Here is a 10241-nt window from a genome sequence, read left to right on the forward strand (position 1 = left end):
CAGGGAGATCCCGGGCCTCCCACCCTCCCCCACCACAGACAAAGGCGCTCCAGTCCGAGGAGGAAAAGTGCCCCCAGGAAGGACAGCTCTCCTTGAGGTGGTAGCAGCGCCAGCAGGGAAGTGGGCATGGCCAGGAATGGAGAGAGGGAGCCCGACTGACGTCACCTCCTCCCAGGGCACAGGGTCAAGGGTGAGTTTGAACTGCTGCTCCTTCTACTTTCTCTACCCATGACTGTTCCCTGGACAGATTCTGAGAGCACATTTTCCAGAAACCACGTGATGGGGGGGTGGTTTCCTGGAGCCGGAGGCAGAGACGCTGAACTTGAGCTCACCTCCTAACAGGAGTGGGAAACTTCCTGGAACTTTGCCCCCAGGTGTGCGGGGGAGGACTCTGGCACTCCTAGGGAGGGATGCTGCAGAAGGCCAGAATGAGGGACCCCACGGGTTCCTGCACACATCCTCAAAGGGAAGACACATTGGCCTGATTCCAAACTAGGGGCAGGGGTTGGGAAGCTCTGGTAGGGGCTAAAAGCAGCCCATTCTCCTCTCTCCTTCCCCTCTGAGTATTTAAGACGGATCAGCCCCAGAAATGAGTGAGACTTGAATTTTGTTTAAAAAAATAATTGTAGGTTTCTCTCTTTATAATAAACAATGCTGCAAAAGCAGAGAACCTATTTATGCTCGTCTTGCATTTATTGACATGACTGCTTTTCATGCCTTTACTCCCTTCCTGTGGAACTTTGTGTTCGAACAGTTCCTTTCAAGCTTCGGGCAGGGTCCCTGGGTGTGAAAATGTAGTAACTGGGACGCTCATTTCACCACCAAGCCATCCTTAGCATCTGGGGGTGGAGAGAGCAAAGGAAGGAGCTAGTTACACCTCAGGGCACGGTTCCTTCCGGTCAGCAGAGAGGCCATCAGGAGCCCCAAGAGTGGAGCAGACCTTTGGTGACTGGCCCCAAAGTTGTAGTGGTTTGTTTGGGATCAGGATTCAAATTCTGGTTCCACTCCTTAGTAGCTGGGCGATTTGGGGAACATTAAAAAAACACTTCCTCTGAGCCTCAGTTTCCTCTTTTGTAAAAGGGGCTGCGACAATCCTATTTCCCAGGGAGTGGTCAGTATTAAGGAGCCCATAAGTAGTTGTATGCTAGGTGCTCAGTGCATACTGGCTTCCTTCCCCCTTTCCTTTATTCAGGAACTCCACCCTAGGCCACGTAGGTTTCTCAGCTTCTGTGTGAGACAGAGGAGAGAGCTCGCTCCCCGTGTTGTTACTTCCAGCTCTTTCTCAAGCTCCAGGATCTGGGAATTGGGAAAAAATTGGCCAAATCTCTAGAGCTCAGGGTGGGAACAGGGAGAGACTAAGGTGGCGGGCGACTAAACAGTGTGGTCCTGCAGCTTCTGGGTCAGCTCCTTGAAGGCTGCGGGGGCCACGCCACCCCGGGAGCGTTACTGCGGAAATTTATTACCAAAACAAACAGACCCGTACAAGGGGACCTTTGTTAGGTGGCCTCACCCAGGCCAGGGGGACCTCGGAGGAAGAGTGAGGAAGACCAGGAGCTGGGAGGGAGGGAAGGCAGCTCAGGTGTGCTGCCTTCCACAAGGCCTCTTCCCCATCCCTCCCCACCACAAGGAACTTTCTAGGGTCCCACAATTTCTCAATCCATAGAGCCTCCGGTGGAGGAGCACAGACTTTCCCGCACTCCGGCCCTGCCCTGTGTTAATAGCTGACATTTACAGAGAGCATGCGGCCAGGCCCTGTGGCAAGTACTCCCGGAGGTTCCTCACTTAATCCTCTAATCACGGAGACAAGGTGCTGTCATTATCCCCATTTTCCAGGTGGGTTAGCTGAGGCTTAGAGAGGTTAAATCCCTCGCCCTAGGTGTTAAGTCCCTTGCCCTGGGTCAGGCAGGCTTGCAGCGGTGGAGCTGGAACTGTAGCCAGAGCTGGCCTGTGCCCATGACCACTGCACCACACAGCCCCTATCACACTTGATTTTCATCTGCTGAGGGCGGGGCGGGGGGTGATGGGAAACTGAGGATCAGAACAAGGAAAGGAGCACAGTCACCTTCTGCAGAAGGGGAGGTGGGGTGAGAGAGGGCAATGCCTGGGCCTTGGGATCCTGGGAGGTGAGCACCATTCGAGGGGGCTGTACAGACTCTGGAACCAGGGGAGGAAAGCCAACCAGCTTTGAGGCTGAGTGTCCCCTGAGACCCCAGACTGTAGGGACCTGCCACTTCAGCCCATCCTGGGGTTCCCTGAGGCGAGGCGGGGCATGAGACTGGGCCCTGGGCCACCAACCAGTGGTTCTACCCAATACTGGCACCACATTGCCACCACTGCTCCTCTTAGGTGAGAAGGTTTGTGGCTCCTCCACCTCGTGCATGCAACCCTGCTCCACAGCCCCCAAGTGATGTCCGCGGGAATCTTCCGGTGAAGCTCCACATATATCCCTAAGCTTGGGGATCAGTGGGCAAGGCGGGTACTAAAAGCCAAAGGGAGATCTGGCTGTCCAGGGAGTCAGAGCCCAGGCAGTTTTCACAAGGCCAGAGGAGAAGGAGGAGCAGGAGGAGGAGGAAATGAGGAGGAACCGAGAGTGCAAATATGTGCAGGAGCTGGGAGAGGCTACGGGTTATCGACCACAGTTTCACTGGGACACAACCCAACGGAGGGGAAGGGGGAGGCAGGAGGGGCCAGCCAGAACTGGCCTGCACAGCCCAGAAGGGACCAACCCTGGGTGGTGGGCTCCCCCTGCTGGACACCCAACCTACACCTACCCAGAGAGGAGGAGGTGGGAGGCCAGTCACTTAAACTCCCCAACTCCCCTCCTTCCTGAGGGGTGGGGGTGAGATCAGTCCAGGTTGAACACTAATATCACGCACGGCTGACGGGCTTTTATTACAGACTTGGCACAGTGATTGTCGGGCAGAGAACAGGAAAGGAACAGCCGAGACCAGGCTCAAAGCTGGGGGGATACACAGCCACCAATAACACAAACAGGACAAGGTAGGGAAGGGCGCTCCAGGACCCTCTCCTGTAGGTGGCCGCAGGGTTAGTGTTGTGCCTTCCTGCACTCAGGCTTAAGGAGGGATCAAACCCAGAGGGCAGCCTTTGGAGGAGCTGGTCCATAACAGAGACGCTGAAGCACACACCCTTCCAGAGAAATGAAGCACAGTTTACAGAGTGGCAAGTTCACCGCCAACATGCACAAATAATAGTCAGTTCTCTGATCCCAGCTTAGTCACAGCAAACATTTACCCAGCCTGGCTCCTCTCCGAAGCCTGTAGGCTACTCATCCAGGCTGTCCCTGGTCTCCAGATATGTGCTCAAGGAAAGCAAATGCAGTTCAGCACAGGCCTTAGCCGAGGGTTACTGAAGAATCCACTTGTGAGGGCAGGAGGCTGTTGGTTTACAGGTTGAGGCTGTGCGGGCACCTGGGGCGTCTTGTTAAATGCAGAAGGGGATTCATTGGGTCTGGGGAGGCTCCCAAGTGATGCTGCTGCTGCTGGCCTGTGGACCACACTGAGTAGCAAGGATCTAGACCAGGGGTCTCAACCTTGGCTGCACAGAATTCCCTGGGGAGCTTTTAAATTTCCCAAAGCCCAGGCTGTACTCAGATGAGTTAATCACCTCTGAGGGTGGGACCCAGGCATCAGGGTTTTTAAAGCTCCCTGGGTAATTCCAGCATGGACGAAAGCCAGGGATCTGAGTCATCATCAGGGGGGTGAGGACTAGGGGAGGGGGATGAGTAATCAGAAAGGATAATCTCTATAATAATTTAATTTTATACCTGGAAAGTAAAAAATATATATATTAAATATATATATGTATGTATGTATACACACATATGTAGTTTTCATAAACAAACATGGAAAGTAAAGCTTGATTAAAATCTTCCTGGCCTGTAGGTACCAGCACATGAATCCCTTCTACAAAACTCCTGACAGGGATTGAATACTTCCAGTGACAGAACACTCACTACCTAACAGGCAGCCCTCCTAGCCAGCCCCGATTGTTTGAAATCTCTCCCCATATTGAGATGAAATCTACGTCCTTGCAACTTCCACCTATGGGTCCTCTGGAGCTACCGGGAATAAATTTAATCTCTTTTCTGCATTGCTGTGCTTCAGATAATGAAAGGCAGCTATCAGTAGAGTGCTATAAAAATATCTATTAATAAATGAGTTAGTTAAGGTTCTTTTGGTTGCAAGCAACAGAAATCGATTCCAGCTAGTTTATGCCCCAAGTTTTTTTTTTAGAGATAGTGGGTGTTTGAGGCAGGAGGAGGAATTGCACAGCCCAGACGTGGGAAGGAGGGATCCAGGGCCGCTCAGGGAATTACAAAGGGCAGCACAGGCTGTTGCTTCTTGGCTGCCATTAATGACTTGGCTACAGTGACTCCCATGCTCTGGGTCTCTCCATTTCCAATTTCAGATTGTTGACAAGAAAAACCGATAGGCTGGGGCCGGCCCCGTGGCTTAGCGGTTAAGTGCGTACGCTCCACTGCGGGAGGCCCGGGTTCAGATCCCCGGGTGTGCGCTGACGCACCGCTTCTCTGGCCATGCTGAGGCCGCGTCCCACATACAGCAACTAGAAGGCTGTGCAACTATGACATACAACTATCTACTGGGGCTTTGGGGGAAAAAAATAAATAAAAACAAAAACAAAAAACCGATAGGCTAGATTGGCTTGGGTGCCTGTGCTGGGACCAACTGGCTTTGGTCAGGATGACTCAGTCACATGGTAACAGACCGGGTCGCTGCTCCTCACCCTGTGTCACCAGAAAAGGGAATCACATCAGCTGCTACCCCTAGATGGAACTATTCCAATAAATCATAGTCAAGGTCAAGAAAATATGGGGTTACTTTCCATTTGTGATTCTCTATGCCACCGTTACACTCCACTAGACCAGCTAATTGAGAGCCAACTGAGAACAGAGGACTTGGAGAATGAACTTTGAAGAGCCCTAATTATACAGGTGGGGACGGAAACAGGTTGAGTTTAGAGGGGTCTGGCTCCCATCGCACATCCTCTTTCAGCAGCCAGCCCCCACTCCCGTGAGCCCGGGCAGACTGGGAGTCAGGGCGCAAGTCTCTCGTAGAGCCAGCCTTCCTCCCCGCGGTGGGTCATGGGCCCCAAAGGGGGGTCTCCTGTCTGGAGGCCCCGCCGAAAGATGATCCGGTCGTGCAGGCGGTTGGTTTGGCCCTGCCAGAACTCCATCACCTGCGGGTCCAGGACGTAGCCACCCCTACAAGGAGAAGCAGAGGCTTCGGGGCTCTGTGCGTTTTTCCAGCCATGTCACCCTCCCACCACCATCCCAGGGCCCCTTGAAGGAGGTTGCCGGGATGCATCTAACGAGGGTTGACAGGGAAGAGTAGATCTGTATTCCACAGACTGGGTGGCTTTAAGTAAACGTGAGGGTCCTGGTGTCCCTTTCGAGACGACCACCAGGTATCACTCACCAGTATTTTGGCTTCGGCACCTCTTGTTCCCGGTAGAGCTGCTCCAGTTCCTCGTTTTTCTTTCTCAGATACTGTCCAGGGGAAGGAGGTGGAGGAACGGTCAGACCTGGTCAATGATTCACTTAATAACCACTTGCTGAGCATGTGCTCTGTGCCAGGTGCTGGGTGAGCGAGGTTGGCTGGCCTCTGCCCTCTGGGAGTACAGTCCAACGGGACGGTCAGACAGACACAGGAGGCCCGCTTCCCCAGTCCCAATCTGCATTTCCCCAGGGAGATCGTCCTTTTAACTTTGATAGAGAGATAGGGCCCTGGCATCCCCTGGGGACAGCCTCTGGGGATGAGCCAGGGCCCTCACCACCCGGAGGGCCAAGGAGGAGCCCCACTCACCTCCCGATCGGGGATCACGGAGCTCTGGTGACTGACCACGGCCCCAATCTGGCTGCTTTTGGGGCGGGAGTGGAAGTAGCACTCGGCCTCCTCCTCGGGCAGCTTCTTCACAGGGCCCTCCACACGCACCTGCTCAGGGAGGGCCCTGGCTGGGTGGCATTCGATGCCTCCTGCCCTCCCTACCAGCACAGGCCCCATTCTTCTCTCTCTCCTCCTTATCCACTGCTGGCTCCAACTAGACCAGCTAACTAAGAGCTCTTTGAGAGACAGGACGTTTGCCCAGCCTGCAGACCTCCACTGGGCTCATCTATAAATTCAGGCCCCTCCCAACCCAGCCCCCCCCAGGCTGTCCCGGGAATGCTCACTCACCTGACGGTTTAGGGGCTCCCAGTAGAAGACAATGGAAGCGAAGGGATTAGAGTCCTAGAAATGAAAGAGAACCCATGGACAGCGATCAGCACAGCAGCGGACATCTCTGGCATGCGGGGGGAAGGCAGGAAGTCTGCAGCCTCCGGGCCCACAGCAGATGCATTCTCTGTAATATCTCATTTAAACCCTCAAATGCAGGCCTACTTTTACAGGTGTGGAGACAGGCTCAGAGAGGTTAAGTAACATGCCCAAGTTCACACAGCAAGTGGCAGAGCTGTGTTGGAAACCTAAGCCAGGACTCCAAAGTGAGGCTTTGCCATTTATCTCATCCATAGATCTGCAAGTCCTCAGAAATGCATGTGTGGCTGCACTGGACCCAGGGAGGGCTGCTCATCTGGATTCATGAACTGAATGCATACAAGTGCCAACTCTGCTCGAGCCCAGGAGCGACGCTGGGGGTGTAACAGAGATGCAACGGATGCAGCCTCCGCCCCCCATGGGGCTCACCGTTTAGCAGCAGAGACAAACAGTAACCACGTAAACAAATGCATAGTTAGAAACTGAAAAAAACGCAAAAAGGAAAGTTACAAGTTATAACGAGAGCAAACAGTGTGAGGGCCGACTCAGCGCAGGAGTGAAGGAAGGCTTTCCTGAGGAGGAAATGTTGGGGCTGAGACCCAAGAACAGGAGTTACTTAGGTAAACAGATGACAGAAGTAGGAGGTTAGAGAGCATTCATTTATGGCAAAGAGAACAGCAGGTGCAAAGGCCCGCAGGCAGGCCAGAGCCTGAGCACGGACAGCAGGTGGGGTGGGGCGGGGGTGGCATGAGAAGGTGACCCAGGAGGCAAGGGCTGGACCCTCCAGGCCCAGGAAAGATTTACCGTGAACCCTCACCAGCTCTTTTCCCTTTCGACTCTCGAAGTTAGTGAAGAAACGGAAGCCATCCTTGCCAAAGCCCTTCAGCAGCACCATGCGGGCAGACGGCTTCCCATCTCTGGGGCAAAGAGCAGAGTGCAGCGGTCAGGGCCCATTTCAATGTCCTCCCTACTGTCCCTCCCCACAGGATGTCTGAGCACACCTTCAGCTGCGTGCCCTTATTCTGCACCATCTGCACACTCAAGCTACCCATGCCCACTTGCCCCTGCGGATCTGTCCTGGAGGTGCAAGTATGACACCACTGCCTGGGGCCCTGTCATGGACTGAACTGTGTCCCCCTAAGATCCTACATTGAAGCCCTAACACCAATATGACTGTATTTGGAGACAGGGCCTCTAGGGAAGTAAGTAAGGTTAAATAAGGTTATAAGGGTGGGACTCGACTCCAAAAGGACTGGTGTCCTTACAAGAAGAGGAAGAGATACCAGAGAGCTCTCTTCCTCTCCCTCCCTGTGTGCATAAAGGAAAGCTCATGTGAGGACACAGCAGGAAGGTGGCCATCTGCAAGCCAGGGGGAGAGGCCTCACTAGAAACCAACGCTGACAGCACCTTGGATCTTGGACTTCTAGCTTCCAGACTGTGAGAAAATAAATTTCTGTTGTTGAAGCCACCCAGTCTGTGGTATTTTGTTATGGCAGCCCCAGCAAAGTAACAAGGCTCTACGGGCAGCAATCAGCCAATGCTTAGGGATCACAGAAGGTGCAGTTATATCAGATCCTCTACCCAGAGCTCGGGGGACACCCAGGGGCACACCATAAGAGCCCGCATCAAGGCCTTACACTTTTGTGAGGGGGGACAAGAAGAGTTGAATAAGAGGCTAAAGCAAGAGATATCTTATGGGGTATATGATTGATCACCAAATGAGTGATGCAGCCAAGCACTGCACTAGGTTTCAAGAAAGGGAGAGAGCTTCATGGAGAGGTCCCAGGAGATGTAGCTCTTAAAGGGCAGTTGGGAATAGGGTAGCTAGGGAGATGAGGGAGGCAAGGGTGTGTGTGTGGGTGCATCAAGGGCAGAGATGAATGAGGTGCTGCATTTTATCATTGAAATGGAATTGAGTGAAGTCTGATCTTTGATTTATAGGTAAGGACACTGAGGCTCAGAGAGAACAAGTAACTTGCTTGAGGCCACAAAGCAAGTTAATAACAGAGCTAGAACCATGAAGTTGGCATCCATCAAATTGAGAGCTTCCTAAGTTTCCCACTTCATCTGCACCCACCCACAGAAGATCCCACAACTATGCCCACCTGGTGCAGGTAGCCAGACACATGGCATTGGCTTCCCCTATGTCAGGACACTGAACAGCCTCCTCGAACCAGGCAGCAAACTGCTTCATGGGGTCCAGGGAGGTCAGCTGAGCCTCCTCAAATGCCTGGGAAGGGAGAGTTTTATTTCATTTAATAAACACATATAGTGCTTATTGTGTATGTGGCACTGTTCTAGGCACTTTTCAAATATTAACTCCTTTAGTCCTCATAACAATGACCTCATAACAGAAAACAGGACCCAGGACAATGAGCTCATAACAGAAAACAGGACCCAGGAAGTGGGTTCTGCTGGCCCCACTTTACAGGTGAGGACACAGGCATAAAAAGGTGGAATAACCTGCCAGGTCCCACAGCTAGTGACAGATGAATCACAGTTTCATGTCATGGGTGTCAAACCTATCACATGGGGAGCCTAAAAGAAAAGACAGAATTCTTGGGCTCCACCCCCATAAATTCTCATTCAGTAGGTCTGAGGTTTAATTAAAAATTGCATTTTTTTTTTTTTGACGAAGATCAGCCCTGAGGTAACATCCATGCTAATCCTCCTCTTTTTGCTGAGGAAGACTGGCTCTGAGCTAACATCCATTGCCAATCTTCCTCCTTTTTTTTCACCAAAGCCCCCCAGTAGATAGTTGTATGTCATAGCTGCACATCCTTCTAGTTGCTGTATGTGGGACGCCGCCTCAGCATGGCCAGAGAAGCCGTGCGTTGGTGCACGCCCAGGATCCCAACCCGGGGCCGCCAGTAGCGGAGCACATGCACTTAACCGCTAAGCCATGGGGCCGGCCCTGAAAAACTGCATTTTTAACAAGCATTTCCAGAAATGATCCCATGCAAACACATTTGGTAACCGTGGTTCCGGGCTGCAATTCCAAAACACTTTTCTTGGTTCCTCTCCTGAGGAGGGAAAAGGAAAAGAACTTCTCCAAGTGGTAAGCGAAGGGACAGAAGGCAGCAAGAGCTAGGAGCATCCCCCTCTTCCTCCATGTGTTACTTATTTATCATGGATTAGCTGGAAGAATATCACTGTTCTAAGCACTTCACAAACATCTAAGTCCCTCACATCCCTGAGAGACAGGTACTATCACTTCCCAGGTGAGGAAGCGCAGGCCCAGAGAGGTTAAGTAAACTGCTCAAGGTGGTGCCCCCCGTGAACGGCACGATTCCAGCCCAGGCCGGCTCCCGAGTTCCCGCTCCACTACACAAGCCTCCTCTCGAGCCCATCTTCATCTTCGTTCCCCCGGAACCCCTCCCCTGCTGGTGGTCTCTGAACCCCCCTCTCCCTCGGAGGTGACCCCACAAAGCCCGTGGGGTTCCTCCTCCTCCCCTCCCCTCCGGAGATGACTCCTGTTCCCCCGCCCCTGCGGAGGCCCTGCCCGGCGGCGGCACCTCTCGGTCCCCGCGGTAACTCTTGCGCATGGGTCCCAGGTCCATGACAGCACCGCGGCCGCACAGGTGGCGGAGGTGGCAGAGGTAGCGGGGCCACTCGGCTGATCGCCCGAACGTCAGGATGACGCCCCACAGCCGGCACGTCATTGGGCCGTCGGCCACGTGACCCGGCGTCGCCCGGCGCTGGGTTCCGTTGGGTTCGGAACCAGTTTCCCAGCCCGGGACTCTACCCTGGGGAAGGAAGAATTTGCCAGTCGCCAAGCCCGGCTATCAAGCCCTAAGTCCTCGGAGCCAATGGGAGCCCAGGGCCGGAGGAGGGAGACAGGCGCGGAGAGGCCATTGGTTGGAGTTTTCCGGGAGCGAGGCCAATTAGAGCGAGAATAGGGGAACCCAGCGGCCAATGGGCGGCGCCTCTGGGGGCGGGAGCAGAGAGACA

At 53.6% G+C, this 10241-nt stretch overlaps 2 protein-coding genes across 3 annotated transcripts in view; both read right to left on the reverse strand.

Moving 5' to 3' along the window:
- The window catches only part of CDK5RAP3 (CDK5 regulatory subunit associated protein 3), a 176174-nt gene that overhangs the window by 23541 nt on the left and 142392 nt on the right, over positions 1-10241 (reverse strand). The window lies entirely within an intron of this gene.
- Positions 3762-10052, reverse strand: PNPO (pyridoxamine 5'-phosphate oxidase). Of its 2 annotated transcripts, XM_058560790.1 has the most exons (7): positions 9806-10050; positions 8396-8520; positions 7108-7207; positions 6213-6266; positions 5844-5972; positions 5457-5527; positions 3762-5242 (listed from the first exon to the last, which is right to left on the reverse strand). In XM_058560790.1, exons 1-7 carry the CDS (start codon positions 9950-9952, stop codon positions 5074-5076), a joined length of 795 nt encoding a protein of 264 aa, XP_058416773.1. In that variant the 5' UTR covers positions 9953-10050; the 3' UTR covers positions 3762-5073. The 2 variants fall into 2 exon arrangements, with proteins under 2 accessions (XP_058416773.1, XP_058416774.1); XM_058560791.1 differs by lacking the exon at positions 5844-5972 and having other exon boundaries at positions 9806-10052.

This window comes from Diceros bicornis, chromosome 18, assembly GCF_020826845.1.
Source record: "Diceros bicornis minor isolate mBicDic1 chromosome 18, mDicBic1.mat.cur, whole genome shotgun sequence".
Taxonomy (NCBI): domain Eukaryota; kingdom Metazoa; phylum Chordata; class Mammalia; order Perissodactyla; family Rhinocerotidae; genus Diceros; species Diceros bicornis.

What these genes read in the sequence shown, in the direction of transcription:
- PNPO (XM_058560790.1), bottom strand. Translation starts at nt 9,952, where the DNA reads ATGACGTGCCGGCTGTGGGGCGTCATCCTGACGTTCGGGCGATCAGCC. An exon ending in GTCGAAAGGGAAAAGAGCTG is followed by an intron (nt 6,267 to 7,107) that starts GTGAGGGTTCAC and finishes TTTCATTTCTAG; the next exon opens with GACTCTAATCCCTTCGCTTC. An exon ending in CCGTGATCCCCGATCGGGAG is followed by an intron (nt 5,528 to 5,843) that starts GTGAGTGGGGCT and finishes TCCCCTGGACAG; the next exon opens with TATCTGAGAAAGAAAAACGA.